Source organism: Artemia franciscana, chromosome 5 (genome assembly GCF_032884065.1).
Source record: "Artemia franciscana chromosome 5, ASM3288406v1, whole genome shotgun sequence".
NCBI classification, from domain to species: domain Eukaryota; kingdom Metazoa; phylum Arthropoda; class Branchiopoda; order Anostraca; family Artemiidae; genus Artemia; species Artemia franciscana.
This window is the reverse complement of record NC_088867.1, coordinates 56,004,689-56,020,501: the sequence shown is the minus strand read 5'-3', so window position 1 is coordinate 56,020,501 and position 15,813 is coordinate 56,004,689. Positions and strand designations below refer to the sequence as shown.

The following is a 15,813-nucleotide window of genomic DNA, read 5'->3' as shown; positions in this document are numbered from 1 at the left end:
AGTTCTTCTGAGGGAATGAAAGAGCGAAGCTGGAACTTAAAACGAACAAAAATTATTACTTCAAAACCTGTTTAACATATGTTCATAAGACTTGTTTAAATAAACCAATGGGTAAAATTTCCCTATGGTTGTAGGATTATAAAAAACTAGCGCTTCACTGAAACCATCTAGGATTTTTGGTGCAATAAAAGAAAACCATTTAGGACACTTTTAACTGTATAAAGATAAAGCATTTTTTGCTTTATTGCTTTTTTTGTATCGATTATTGTTTTTTGTTTAATTTGCTCAGTCCAACGATTGACTTTTTTTTGGATATAAAAAGTACACTGCATGACTTTTTGTAGACAAGTTCGAAGCAATGCAATCTTGATATTATTAGTAGGACAACGGACTCGCTTCAGAATTTGTATCGTAACTTGAAATTCTCTGTTTTATAGAGAAATAACCGGGTTTCATGATTTCATATTATGGTTTATTTGTTCTTCGTTTCCTGTAAAATTAAAGCTTGTTTTTACGATTTAAAATTGTATATTACTCACTATTGGCATTATAGCTGGTGAGACCAAAATGTTACCTGATAAATAAACTCGTTATTTTTGTGTGCTGTTTAGTGACTTTTCACTTGTTAAAATCATGTTTATTTTAATGCCTAATTTTCAAGATAATTTGATTGTATACTGAAAGTTACTGATATCACAACTGGTGTAAGACTATGAAAAATGCTAGTGATAAGTTTGTAGCTGCGAGGCTACGTACTCACTTTTGACTCCTAATTCAATATTCTTATTTTTTATACTTGAATTTTCTGTTTTCAGTGAAGCACAATATTTCTATAACTCTACAAACACAGGGAAATATCACCAGTTTGTTTATTTACACTAGTTTTATCGATATATGTTAGATAGACTGTGAAGTAATAATTTTTGTTCGTTTTAAGTTACAACTTTGCTATTTCCTTCCCTCGGAAAACTTGCTTTTTAAATTAATAAACTAAAGGAATGGAGATTCAGGATCACAAAAAAAACTTCAGACCTAGAATCGTTGGTAGGGCTCGGACAACAAAGTTATTGCGGCCATTAAAAGATGCTGCTGTTTGCCCAAACAAACAGGATTGATTACGAGTATTTGCTACGTTGTCTGAACGTTGAAATGCGAGATTCTCGTCAACAGAATTTTGCCGCCATTCTAAGTTTTGTATTTTGTGTAGCCACCGTTGTAAGTAATTTTTCAAACTGCTTATTTTTCTGTTTTAGTTAGAGCTTAAACCGTGCTTTGAAAGTTTTTCAAAGTATTTCGCTTTCCCCCTTCAAAGACACCTACCTTCGGTGGACCGGGATAGATTATGGTATAAAAATGGAAATTTCAGTAGATAATCTACTGTACAAACAAGAGTAACAATGAAGTACCTTCGAGTTTAAACACATTCCCATCCTCCCTTGGCCTCTCCAAGCTTGTATTTAGTCATAGGCTATACCCAGTAGTTTATTGATTCTGTTGATGGTTTTATTCTGGATAATTCACCTCAATATTTGGTCCAGTTGCCAAATCTAAAATAAAGAACAGAATCCTAAGGATATATTAATGCATTAGGTAGAGGGTGACTGGGTTGCAATAAAACTTGAACATTGTGAAAATAAAATAAAAAAGATGTAATGCAGTAAAAAGTTATAAGCATTGTGTTTAATTGCGAATAGGAGGGAAACAGAACAAAAAAAAAACTTCGGTAAAATTCTAGCTAATTGACTTCTTGCTATCTCAGAAAGGATTTAGGTTAGGAAAATGAAACTTTCAGGGATGAATCTACAGACTAAAGTATGATCTGGGAAGGTATTTTGAAGCAACTACCTCCACTCCTTCTTCCTTTAGAGGGCCCTGACCTGTGATGTCCTTTAAAAATATGTGTGTTATATAAGTGAAACCTTGCAAAATAGATCTTCTGCTTAATTGAAGTACAACAAAATTGGTAAAATTCTAGTTAATTGACTTCTTGCTATCTTAGAAAGGGTTTAGGTTAGGAAAATGAAACTTTCAGGGATGAGTCTACAGGCTAAAGTATGTCCCGGGAAAGTATTTCAAAGTACCCACTTCCACTTCTTCTCCCTCTAGAGGGTTCGGAACTTTGCCTACATGACAGGTCTATACCTATTGAAATTTTTGACAAAACAACATTTAGCCTACCTTAATTTTCAGTTACTAGTTGCTTTTTCTCTGCCTTTAATTCTGAAAATGCAATTCCTGTTATTTGAGCAGAATTTTGAGCCATATCAATGTTTTTTTTTCAAAATTTAGGAAATGTATTTGCATATCTTTAAAACCTTATAAAATGGAATTGAGTAAAGCTATGGGTAAAATTCTATGTCCTAGGAAGGTATGTTGAAGCAACTACCTCCACTCCTTCTCCTTCTTGAGGGCCCTGACCTCTGATGACCTTTAGAAATATGTGTGTTATAAAAGTGAAACCTTACAAAATAGATCTTCTGCTTAATTGAAGTACAACAAAATTGTTTTCAACTTCATAACTTTGCTCAATTCCATTTTATAAGGTTTTAAAGATATGCAAATACATTTCCTAAATTTTGAAAAAAAAAACATTGATATTGCTCAAAATTCTACTCAAATAACAGGAATTGCATTTTCAGAACTAAAGGCAGAGAAAAAGCAACTAGTAACTGAAAATTAAGGTAAAATGTTGTTTTGTCAAAATTTCAATTGGTATGAACCTGTCATGTAGGCAAATTTCAGGGCCCTCTAGAGGGAGAAGGAGTGGAGGTGGGTACTTTAAAATACCTTCTCCTGACATACTTTAGCCTGTAGACCCATCCATGAAAGTTTCATTTTCCTAACCTAAACCCTTTCCAAGATAGCAAGAAGTCAATTGACTAGAATTTTACCCAAAAGTTGTGTTGTTAACCTCTGTTCAAACAGTTCGTGGTAACGAACTGTAGTTAGGAGCGACCTGGCTCAATAGTAACCAAAACTCTAAATATGAAATTTTGATACCAATAGCTACATAAAAAAATCGTATTTTAATGATGATTTCAAATATACAACTTTCATCGAGATTAGTCTGACCTATCAAAAGTTACGAGCCTGACAAAAATTTCCCTTATTTTAGAAAATAGGGGAAAACATCCCCTAAAAGTCATACAAGCTTAACGAAAATCACACCATCAGATTTAGCGTATAAGAGAACCTTATTGTAGAAGTTTCAAGCTCCTATCTACAAAAATGTGGAATTTCGCATTTTTTGCCAGAAGACAAATCACGGATGTGTGTTTATTTGTTTTTTTGTTTTTTTGTTGTTGTTTTTTTCCCAGGGATGATCATATCAACCCAGTCGTCCTAGAATGTCACGGGAGGGCTCATTCTAACGGAAATTAAAAGTTCTAGTGCCCTTTTTAAGCGACCAAAAAATTGGAGGGCACCTAGGCCCCCTCCCATGCTCATTTTTTCCCAAAAGTCACCGGATCAAAATTCTGAGATAGCCATTTTATTCACCATATTCAAAAAACCTAATAACTATGTCTTTGGGGACGACTTACTACCCCGCAGTCTCCCTGGGAGGGGTTGCAAGTTACAAACTTTGACCTGTGTCAAACAGTTCGTGGTAACGAACTGTAGTAAGGAGCGACCCGGCTCAATAGTAAACGAAACTCTAAAAAACGGAATTTCGATGCTAAAAGATATATCAAAAGAATTGGATTTTTATGCTGATTTTAAATATATAAGTTTCATCAAATTTAGTCTTTGTCATCAAAAGTTACGAGCCTGAGAAAATTTGCCTTATTTTGGAAAATAGGGGGTAACACCCCCTAAAAGTCATAGGATCTTAACGAAAATTACTCCATCGCATTCAGCGTATCAGAGAACCCTATAGAAAAAATTTCAAGGTCCAACCTACAAAAATGTGGAATTTCGTATTTTTTGCCAGAAGACAAATCACGGGTGCGTGTTTATTTGTTTTTTTTGTTTTTTGTTGTTTTTTTTTGTTTTTTTCCCAGGGGTCATCGTATCGACCAAGTGGTCCTAGAGTGTTGTAAAAGGGCTCATTCTAACGGAAATGAAAAGTTCTAGTGCCCTTTTTAAGTGACCAAAAAAATTGGAGGGCACCTAGGCCCCCTCCCACGCTCATTTTTCCCCCAAAGTCAACGGATCAAAATTTTGAGATAGCCATTTTGTTCAGCATAGTCGAAAACCATAACTATGTCTTTGGGGATGACTTACCCCCCACAGTCCCTGGGGGAGGGGCTTCAAGTTACAAACTTTGACCAATGTTTACATACAGTAATGGTTCCTGGGAAGTGTACCGACGTTATCAGGGGGATTTTTTGGTTTGGGTGTGGGGTTCAGGGGAGGGGGCTATATGGGAGGATCTTTCCTTGGAGGAATATTTCATGGGGGAAGAGAAATTCAATGAAAAGGGCGCAGGACTTTCTAGCATTACTATAAAAAAAACACAATGAAAATGTAAACATGAAAAAGTTTTTTCAATTGAAAGTAAGGAGAAGCATTGAAACTTAAAACAAACAGAGATTATTACGCATATGAGGAGTTCTAAAAATACTCTAGCATAAAGAGCGAGGTATTTAGGAGGAGATAAATACTTCGCTCTTTATGCTAAAAATTTTTAAAATAATTTCAACTATTTATTCTACGGCCTTTCTCATTCAGGGGTCATTCTTAAAGAATTGGGATAAAGCAAAATTTAGTGTGAAGAGCGAGGTATTAACGAGGGGACCAACCCCCTCATATATATAATCAAAAATATAAGAATATAAAAGTTTGTTACGTAAGTTAATTCTTAAGTTACGTATTTTTTTTTACTAATAAAAACGTTCGTTAAAGATAAAAGATCTAGTTGCCTTTTTAAGTAACCAAAAAAATGGAGGGCAACTAGACCTCCTTCCCCACCCCTTATTTCTCAAAATCGTCTGATCAAAACAAAGAGAAAGTCATTTAGCCAAAAAAAGAATTAATATGCAAATTTCATTTTTATAATTTATGTACGGAGACCCAAAATCAGACATGCATTAATTCAAAAACTTTCAGAAATTAAATAAAAAAACAAGTTTTTTTAAATGAAAGTAAGGAGCGACATTAAAACTTAAAACGAACAGAAATTACTCCGTATATGAAAGGGGCTTTTCCTCCTCGACACCCCGCTCCTTGCGCTAAAGTTTGATTCTTTCTCGCAACTCTACTTTTTAAAACAATAAAAAACTCTAGCGTAAGGAGCGGGGTGTCGAGGAGGAAAAGCCCCTTTCATATACGGAGTAATTTCTCTTCGTTTTAAGTTTTAATGTCGCTCCTTACTTTCATTAAAAAAAACTTTTTTTTATTTAATTTACATATAGTAATGGTTACTGGGAAATGTACGGACGTTTTCAGGGGGATTTTTTTTTGGTTTGAGAGGGAGAGTTGATGTGGGAGGGGGGTTCACGCGGGAGGATCTTTCCATGGAAAACATTCTCATGGGGGAAGAGAATTTCAATGAAGGGGGCGCAGGATTTTTTTGCATTATTTAAAAAAAAACAAGGAAAAAATAAAATATAAAATAAAATATGAGAAGTTTTTTTCTACTGAAAGTGGGGAGCAGCATTACAACTTAAAACGAGGAGAAATTATTGCGCATATGAGGGGTTTACCTCCTCGTAATACCTCGCTCTTTACGCGAAAGTATTTTAAGTAATTTCAACTATTTATTCTACGGCCTTTGTGATTCAAGGGTCATTCTTAAGGAATTGGGACAGAATTTAAGCTTTAGTGTAAAGAGCGAGGTATCGACGAGGGGTGAACTCCCTCATATACGCAATAAAAATATACGAACATAGAAGTTCGTTACGTAAGTTAATTCGTAAATTACGAATATTTTTTAATAATGAAAATATTCGTAAAACAATTAAAAGTTCTAGTTGCCTTTTTAAGTAATCAAAAAATTAGAGGGCAGCTAGGCTTCCTCCCTCTCCTTTTTTCTCAAAATCTTCCGATTAAAACTATGAGAAAGCCATTTAGCCAAAAAGAAAATTAATATGCAAATTTCGTTTAATTATTTATGTGCGGAGAGCCAAGATCAAAACATGCATGAATTAAAAAACGTCCAGAAATTAAATAAAAAAAACAAGTTTTTTTAAATGAAAGTAAGGAGCGACATTAAAACTTAAAGCGAACAGAAATTACTCCGTATATGAAAGGGGCTTTTCTTCCTCAACGCCCCGCTCTTTACGCTAAAGTTTTTTCCTTTTTTAAAAAGTAGAGCTAAGAGAAAGAGTCAAACTTTAGCGTACAGAGGGAGGCGTTGAGGAAGAAAAGCCCCTTTCATATACGGAGTAATTTCTGTTCGTTTTAAGTTTTAATGTGGCTCCTTACATTCATTTAAAAAACTTGTTTTTTTATTTAATAACTTAAGAGAGGTACATAACTTAGTACATAACATAACGTAGTACATAACTGTACATAATAATAGTGCACTTAGAGAGGTGTAAACAAAAAAAAATATCAAAAGCAGTGGTATACGCTTTCTCTGAAGCTTGTACCGTCACAAGAACAAGTAGTCTAAATGTAATTAAATAATAAAAACAAGTTTTTTATTAGCTAAAAGTAAGGAGCAACATCAAAACTTAAAACGAACAATTATTAGTCCATATATCCCGAAAGACCCATCCCCGAAAGTTTTATTTTCCTAACCTAACCCCTTTCCGAGATTACAAGAAGTCACTAAACTAGAATTTTACCCTTAGAAATGCTAATTCTAGAAGCACATCCATTTCTGGTTAACCCTCCTCCTCCATGGGGCAAACTAAAACTGCGTAAAGTAGGCAGGGTTTTGAAGCCGAGGGAAAGTTGGGGTTGTACAGTGCGAATAAAATTATATTTGAAATACTAATTCCATTCATCTCTGGTAATTTCTGTATAGTAGGAAGTCGAAAGATAAAAAAAAACTCACGCATTCATTGATGCTAATAACCAAGATGGGTACTTTTACTTTCGAGTTTAAACTAGCCAGCTATTTCTGAACAATTACAATAATAGCTGTTGTGACATCGGCCTGTGACGAAATTTACACCGGCAAATCAGAGTGATTAGTTAAATATTATGTTTATGTTCCGCTGATTTTAAGAAAAGCTTTCCGACGGAATGGAGATTAAACATTTTTTCAGGCAGTGCGACGTCCGATTTCGCTTACAGGTAACATTACCTATAGAGAGAAGCGTATCAGTGCATGAGCCCTGCGGGCAGCGGGGCGAAGTCTGTATTTTATATTTATTTAATAATTATTTAGCCCGGAGCCAAAAAGATCAAAATGGAGAAAAACCAGCTTTTTAAACCCAACCTAGCCTAACCTTGTCAACGCTAAAAAGTTTGTCGTCCGTGATTGGTTGATTTTGACATCGCTTTTATTGCTGATTGGTTGAATTGTTAGTTGATGTTTATGACGTAATTTTTGTTTGATTGGTTAAGTCTTGTCTATTATGGTCATGATCTTTCATTGCTGCAACCTATTTTCCCCAGAAGTTGCGGTTAGTCAAGGGCAAGCTTCTTTGGTGTTAAAAGTTCGAAGGGAGGATATTTTATGTTTTTTGTGTTTTTTTTGTTCTTATCATGTATTTTATTGGGTTTATGGCAAGATTTTGGTTTCACTCATTGTTACTTTTGACATTGCACAGGCTACTGTTAACTGTTTTCAAGAGTCTAAGCAAAACTAAGTTATAAAGCAATCTCTGTTCTTGAAACATCATTTATCTGATATTTATAAGTAGAAAACAAACTTAAAGTTAGGTAAGCATCTCAAACAAGACTTTTTCAGATATAAACGATCCTCAATGGATAATTTAGCAATGTCAAACGCGACTAGACCCAAGATTGTACCGATCCAACCCATGGAACCAAAACCAATGGAACGGAATGTATGTATGAAGTACTTACATAACATTCAAGCAAACATTATGATATTAATGAAGAACTAAAATATATTCATTAAATTTTTTCTTACAATTATCAAATTTAAAAAGAGGCTGATACCCTGAAGTAATGACATCCTGTGCTTAATCAAGACCTTAAGCATCCTGGTTCATGGATACTTGGGGCTGGTGCATAGACCTCAGCCTCTACAAGGGGTCCTATTTTTCTTAACAAAGCTAAATTCATGAAAACCAAAGCGGTGGATGCGAGTTTTTGTAGTTTATATTTGTTTTACATATGCTTTTATTTTATATTTATTTAGTGTGTTTGTAGTTTAGGGATGGAGGGGAGAAAGATTAAAAACAATACTTTCTGAACACCGACACCTCCAGGGGGTTTTACATATCGTTTTAGATTTTAAAATTCAAAACCCGATGGATCTTTCTACATTCTTTATAAAAAAAAAATTATTTTATATTGTTCTTTAAAAAAAATATTCAAAAGCTAATTTATTCTTGAAAGTATTGACTTGGATTCGAAGGTCAAATATTTGATTTAAAAAAAAAAACACTCAGTGGGGATGTTTTTTAGAATTCTGCTTTATTGGTATTAAACTACAAAAAAAAAAATAATAAGTGAAGATTACCGAAGCCCATTTCCGGGGTAGAGCACAATATTTCATGCAAAGTTAGTTCAAATAATAATAAATTTCAAACCTCTTATATTTATTCTATACAAGAAAAACGAAGGATATTTTGAGTATACAAAAACTCCAATATAAAATTAAAGGACCTTTTAATTTTACAATTGGGTTTGGTTCAACACAAATCAACATAATCTTAACTGTTATTCTATTTTTGAGTCTTTTGTGAATAAGAGTACGCTTCTTTTTTAAATATTTTTATAACCAATTATATAAAATCATATAGGAGATATCGATTATTATTCAAGTGTTGTGCCCTATCCCTCATGAAGAGGTTATAAATGTCCCCTAGAATTCAAGTCATTAGATTTTTCCCACCTCCTTATTAATATCCATTAATGAAAATCCCACATCACCATTTAGAATTTTTTTCAAGCGATTATACACCACACCACGAACAAAAAACATTCTGCTATTGATATCTGTAAAATATAATTCAGGGCCTTTAAAAAAGTTTTCATTTGAAGTACCAAGTACAGTGAAAATGAAACCGGATTGCTTGGTTAAGTGGAACATTACATGACCATTTAAGTCAAAAAAAAATCAGGAAAATCTGGATCAATTTCTTATGAAAATTATCTTCCTATGCAGTTGTAAAATTTTTAGTAGTAGCAGATATCAGATAAAAAAAGGAAACGTCAATGAAAAATGAGAAAAAAAAAAGCCAAAAACGCTACCAGAAGGGATAAGACTTGATATTTTTAAGGGATAAGTAGGATTACTTTATCTTTGAGGGTATTAACTTTGAGAATTAAGAAATTGTTAATTTTTGAATTTCATTAGACGAACAGCGTTGTTAAATCGAAAGTTGGTTATTTAACAGGGGTCATCGTAGGAACCCTGAGGCAAAAGTGATACTGCCCTACAAACTTTACGATTTTGAATCAACAGAAAATTAACCTTAAAAATCACGGTTCTCAGGTATGAATGGACCCATAAGGTACGAAGGATAAACAGGGTAAAAAAATTTCTGTTGATGTTCTTGATACTTAAAGCTAGTTGACAAAATATCATATGAGAACTAAAAAATTATATCTGCTGTGACATTTTTGTTGTCCTGAGCAATTTCTTAATAAGAAAAAGCTCATTTAGTTTTAATAGTTTGTGTAGTCAAACTTGAATACTAAATTCATTTTAAGATTTAGTTCTTAGCGCTTTTGAAAAGAGGAATTTCCTATGACTTTTTGGACAGAACGAACTGCTAAACACTTCACACCTCGAATATCTATCACTATCAGAAATTTATTACCAAATTCCAAGTCTTATCACCATCCTGGGAGGGGTGTGCCGGGAGGGGTGTGCCTTCTCGTCTTACTATATTTATCAGCATTAGCATACAAATAAACTGCACATGCTTATAATTTTTTCTGAGCCTTTTTGCTTTTTGCATATTTAGTATTTGTTTGTGTCTTGTTTTATAAAGTTCAGTAGCCACATAATAAATATGGCTTATTTTACAACGGACCTCTTATGTTTCAACTTGGAGAAATTAGGTTATGGAGCCGAGCTAATGAACCGAAATATGTACTAGGTTATAATTTGAGTAAATTATAGTAATTTGCAGTAATTTGAGTAATTGTAGTAATTTGCTAAAAAAGCATATAATTGAAGAACTGTTACTGTAGTGACTGAATAGGAGGTAAGACGGCTTAGTAACCATGCAGGGAATGCTGACTGTTCCTGACTTGTCCCGTGTTGAATTTTGAATAGACAGAGCAAATCAAACAGAATTGTAGTTGACAGACTTCAGCAGCGGCAACAAAAAATGCAGCTAAATTAGAGGAGATTATAAACACTGAAAAACATGTTCCAGTTTTTGGTTGAGAACGGAACAGTTACTCCTACGTAAATGATGTTTTAAGATGCTAAAATGTGACCAAATTATTTTGATATACAAACCTCCATTTTCGTGCTGATTACGTGATAAGAAAAAATTAAAGCTTTTTTTGGGAACAAGGAAAGATAGAAGCTGCAAGTGCTTAAAACAAAATTTATTAACACTTTGAATGGCCTCAGCCAAATTGCCTATCGATTAATCATATCAGGAAACGACTCTTTGAACATGTCAACAAAAGGGGCAAGTTTTTATTATGGAAAACAATATGACGTTTATCAGGAAAAAATACTTTTAGACCTTAGTCACCTTCCCTGTCCAAAGAAACAATCGGAAGTATAACACTAAATATCACGATAAACAAAGATCACTGTATATGACGAGTGTAGTCTGTGTGTACTTCCAGAAAATTGTCAGATTTAAATATATGATGTAAAACTGCATTCTAGCACTAGAGCCACACGGACCATGGTTTACAAAAAGATAACAAAATGAGAACATTAAAAATACTAAAAGGCATATTTCACTTCGGGTTAGTCCCTGGCCAACTTCCTCAAAAATTCAAATGGAATGCAAACTTCTCGTTCAAATTTTTCTAGAAAATATGATCAAAAAGTTATTTTCGTTTGTGCCTTGAAACGTTTTCATAAATTAGTCACGAATCAAAAAATTTGTTAGATATTTAAGCATTTAAAACGGTTCATGTTGACGCTTTCAAAATGATCTGAAGTGCAATAGACTTAACAGTGAGTAGATTTTAAAAGAAAATAATATGAAAATCGTTCAGTTTCAAGAAAACATGTAATCTGTTTTCTGAAGCGGGCGAGAAGGGTTAAATTTGACTTAAATTAACTGATGATTGTTATAAAAACAGCGTTCAAATGGTAAGAATGGATTTAGAGGAAATTGGAATTTCTTGAAAGAGGGTAAAGAGGGAAGTTTTGAATAAATTAGGGTGGAGGAGCAAGCATAGCTGTGTTGGCCTAAGGCAGCATGATTGCATATTGAGTTATTTGTTGTAGTATTAGGTTATACTTCAGATTATAAAAAATAAATTACCCGTGGATGGATGCTTTTTGTCATTGGTGTTGAAACCAAAGGCTATTTAAGAATAAAAAAGTAAATGTGAATCCGTATTTGAGACATTAATATAGAAGCGTAACGCAAATAAACCAGATTTTTTTGTGATTTCAAATCGTCACGTAGTACAATTTTTAGTACAAATTCACACATAGGTATAATTTTTTGGTTATTTGTTTTGTAAGCGCTATCTATCAAGTATGATTGCCTAGTTCAAATTTTTAATTACTTTATCAATAGATGGTAGCTTCGCTTTTGTCCCAAAATCCCTAAGCTTAAGATCTTCAACTTTTTATATATTTTGGATTAAAAGTAACAGTTGATTTATGTAGGACATAATAAGGCTCCTAAATTTGAGATAAAACCAAACATAATTACCACATATATTTTTGTTTTATTTGGTTGGGTTGTAGCCTAACTTTACTGTTTCGTAGCAAATGGTGGTAATGGGAGTTTCAAAAGATATTTAATATTTAGAAAAATAAATGATGTAAAAAGTTAGAAAAATGCTCCACCATCTCAATTGAAGCAAGTTCATTTTAATTTATTTCAGGTTTTTCCTGTTTTTTTTGACATACTTAAATTTCGAACGTGGCCTATCATAGCGTGAATTAGATATATTTTGCCTAATAAATCTTGCTTAGTTCCCCGAAATGATACAAGTTTCTTTTTTTCTTCAAGCAGGTGTTAATTGGTGGTGTTAATTTGAAAAAATTAGAAAAAATGAGGTACTTGCAACTTAAGATTGGGTGACCGGATCTAAATGAAATTTGATATTTAGAAGGAACTCATGTCTCAGAGCTCTTATTTCAAATCCCAACCAGATCTGGTGACATTGGGGGGAGTTGGAGGGGGAAACCGGAAATCTTGGAAAAAGCTTAGAGTGGAGAAATCGGGATGAAAGTTGGTGGGTAGAATAAGCAAACGTCCTAGATACTTTATTGACGTAATCGGACTGGATCCGATTGCCCCAGGGGAGTTAGGGGGGGATCTAGTGCTTCGGCGAGTTCAGTGCTGCTGGACGTGCTAGGACGATGAAAATTGGTTGGTGTGTCAGGGACCTGCAGAAATTGACTTGATAGTCTGTTTTTCCCGATTCGACCGTCCGGGGGGCTGAAGGGAGATGAAAAATTAGAAAAAATGAGGTATTTTTAACTTAAGAGTGGGTGATCGGATCTAAATGCATTTTGATATTTAGAAGGACCTCGTGACTCAGAGCTCTTATTTTAAATCCCGACCAGCATTAAGCCTCTGATTTTCCTTTTAAAGCAATCTATTGACTCTTATAATTTTGCTAGAGCTCATGCCATATAAGCTCTTGGCTCTTCCGACCTCGTATATATATATATATATATATATATATATATATATATATATATATATATATATATATATATATCTATATATACGCTCCCCTGTTCCTGTTTTTCTCCCAGCAGTTTTCTCTTTCCAAATGGATTATTCAATACCCCTTTTTTTGGGTGTTTCTTGGATTGAAAACAAATGGAGTCTACCCCGTGTTTTACCGGTATATAGGGAATCAATCTCTATGTACTCGTAAATATGTTAACGGGTATAATTATTAATTCATATTTGAATATATCTGTGCGATGTATTATTACAAATGGGTAGGTGTAGGACTTCATTGGGATGGGACCATAAGGCATTGAAGAGTTACATTGTGATTAAATAATCGACCTTATGAAATTACTAATGAATAATTCACGATATACAGCCAAACAAACGGAAATTGAATTTGTTCTGTAAAATCGACTTTTTAACATCAAACTATTTGAGTTACCTAATTTTTGTTGTACTTGGCTAATATAATTACGCTAAATGTTGTTTTCTAAAACTAGAATAGGTATTTATCCGTGCCCTCTATATGGTAAACGCAGACGTAACAATCTGTTTATTTTCAGTTTGGTCTTTACTGAAAATATATATTTTATTTTATATATAGAGGCCACGTCGTTCTTTATTTTTTTTTCTCATCGGAATCTAGTAAAAAACTAATTACAGGGAATTAAACAGCAGTCACCTAAACATGACATCATACCCCAAAGAAACAGCTTTTAACAGCTTTTATGTGTTATATTATCTTTTCAAAAGATACAAATGATATCGTCTTGCATCTGAAGATCCCTTTTTTGTCCAAATTTGCATTCAATTTTAATATTATATCTTGTTAATTATGAAAGGCAGTGGATACAGCCAGGGCACTACTGTGGTGACACGAAAAAAGAAAAACAAAGAAAATTGAAAAAAGGGGTTCATTACTGTTTCCGATGTGATAAAAGAAGCTTTCCATATTACTCAAACTGTAATTCTATTAAAGGGGTTTTCGTTTATGGCAATTCCAATGATATGGTTTCCATTTTTATCGGACTTAATATTTTTAGAGATCTAGGCAATTTGTCAGAATTTCCATAAATTTGTTTTCGCAATACATTTTTACCATTAAGATCAATCAAAATAAGTTACGATCTCTGAATCAGCTTTAAATGAGGATTCTTCCTCACTTTACAGGTTTATTTCGAAGCACGTTTTCGAATTTTCGGTTATTATGGGCTGAAGTTCTTTTTTCACAAGGTTGTGGTGCATGCCACAACCACAAAAAGTTCACGAAAGCCTTTAATAGGGGGCTAAATTATTGTCTCGTTTCCTTTTACTCACGCCATCCAAAAAAGGGAAATAAGGATAACAGATTATATTCATAAGTACAATTTATCACAATTGTAGTCATTTGAGAATGACTGTACAATTGTACAGTCATTCTCAAAAAAGATTAATTTCTTAGAATATACTAAAGCATTGTACACTACTAAAGGATGATAATGGATATAATTTGGCAAATTAAAAAATATTTTGGAATTGTTCATTTTCATAAGAAAATAGACTTCTATGAGAACTTTAAAAGGATGACTATGCATACCATTTTTCCCGTGTGACCCATCTGGCATTTTTCGACTGAATTTTTGTTTCCTGAACATTGGAGGGCTGTAGCTGATATAATATTTAGTGGGAGAAAATCAAAATAGAATTTTTATTTATCTTGTGACGTGGGATACTTAACAGTTTGTATTAATTCCAAGGGGTGTGTAATTTAAAATGTCTTTGCAACTGTTTTAACAGAGCAAAAACTAAAATCCAATTAAACTTCAAGTTAAAATCTGAGTAGATCTTTTCAATCAGTTTCCTATAGCCTCACATGCTCCAAAGATACGTATTTCTTCTGTATTTGAAGCTTATTGGCTTTGTCACTGCATATTGTTTTTTTTTAATATCAAGTTTTAATAAAAATTTAGACCAACATTGAATAATTCTTCTTTCGATTCTTTTTAGCCTACTGACGAAGCTATGGAAGAAGTGCAAAAAGAACAGCAGTCTCAACAAGAAAAAGAAAGGGATTCTCAACAAAGACAGCAGCAAGGTCAACAAGGACAACAAAGAGAGTCTCAGCAAGGACAACAAAGACCTTCTAAACAGGGACAAAAACAAAGAGCGGCTCAGGAAGGACAACGACAAAGAGGGTCTCAACAAGGCCAAGAAGGTGAAAGATCAAGAAGTCCGTACCTAGAGGAAGATCAAAACATAGATACCCCACAAAATATTCCAGAGCCAGCAGATCTGAAAAGTGGTGCAAGAACAAATAAAGCAAAAGAAGCTGTCGCAGACTATTTACAGAGCCAAGAAGCTAAGCAATTGAGAAGCGGAGAGGAATTGCCAGGAAACCTAGATTTGCCTAGTAAAACCCCAGAGGAAATTCGACAAGAAATGGACCAATTTAAACAACGTCAACAATAAAATTATCAGTTTTATATTTTTCTGCTTTTTCTTTTCAAGCCGAAACTAACAACAATAAAATATTGATTTTCTGTTCTGAAATGATAGTTGATTGGAATCTAAAATAGTTGTGAGATCTAGGAAATTCAGATTTTCCCCAGATGCGACCCCAGATATACTCCAGATGAAATTTGACACAAAATAGACGAATATAAAGGAAATCAATAAGGCCATCAGTTTTATTTCGTTTAATATTAAATAAAAAAAAATCAACGAAAGTAAGGAGCAACAGTTAAACTTAAAAAGAACAGGAATTATTACGTATAGATAGATAGATAAATAAGTGTTATTTCAAAAGCCCATGGACCACAAAAATATAAATAAATAACAAACAAGCAAGGACATTAAACAACAGTACAAACTAGACCTACGTTGCCTGAGCAACGTAAAGTGTTGCGGCAACTTTTGTCCGGCTTTGCCGAATAAAGTGTTGCGAAAGCAACACTTTAGT

General features: G+C 33.6%; 1 protein-coding gene across 2 annotated transcripts; it reads left to right on the top strand.

Annotated features, from left to right (window-relative positions):
* The first annotated feature begins 1,115 nt into the window (after positions 1-1,115).
* Positions 1,116-15,404, top strand: LOC136027615 (UPF0746 protein DDB_G0281095-like). Of its 2 annotated transcripts, XM_065705031.1 has the most exons (3): positions 1,143-1,215; positions 7,805-7,904; positions 14,862-15,404. In XM_065705031.1, the coding sequence occupies exons 2-3, from the start codon at positions 7,821-7,823 to the stop codon at positions 15,321-15,323; spliced, it is 546 nt and encodes a 181-aa protein (XP_065561103.1). In that variant the 5' UTR covers positions 1,143-1,215; positions 7,805-7,820; the 3' UTR covers positions 15,324-15,404. The 2 variants fall into 2 exon arrangements, with proteins under 2 accessions (XP_065561104.1, XP_065561103.1); XM_065705032.1 differs by lacking the exon at positions 7,805-7,904 and having other exon boundaries at positions 1,116-1,215.
* The last annotated feature ends 409 nt before the right edge of the window (positions 15,405-15,813 follow it).

What these genes read in the sequence shown, in the direction of transcription:
- LOC136027615 (XM_065705031.1), top strand. Translation starts at nt 7,821, where the DNA reads ATGGATAATTTAGCAATGTCAAACGCGACTAGACCCAAGATTGTACCG. An exon ending in CAAAACCAATGGAACGGAAT is followed by an intron (nt 7,905 to 14,861) that starts GTATGTATGAAG and finishes GATTCTTTTTAG; the next exon opens with CCTACTGACGAAGCTATGGA.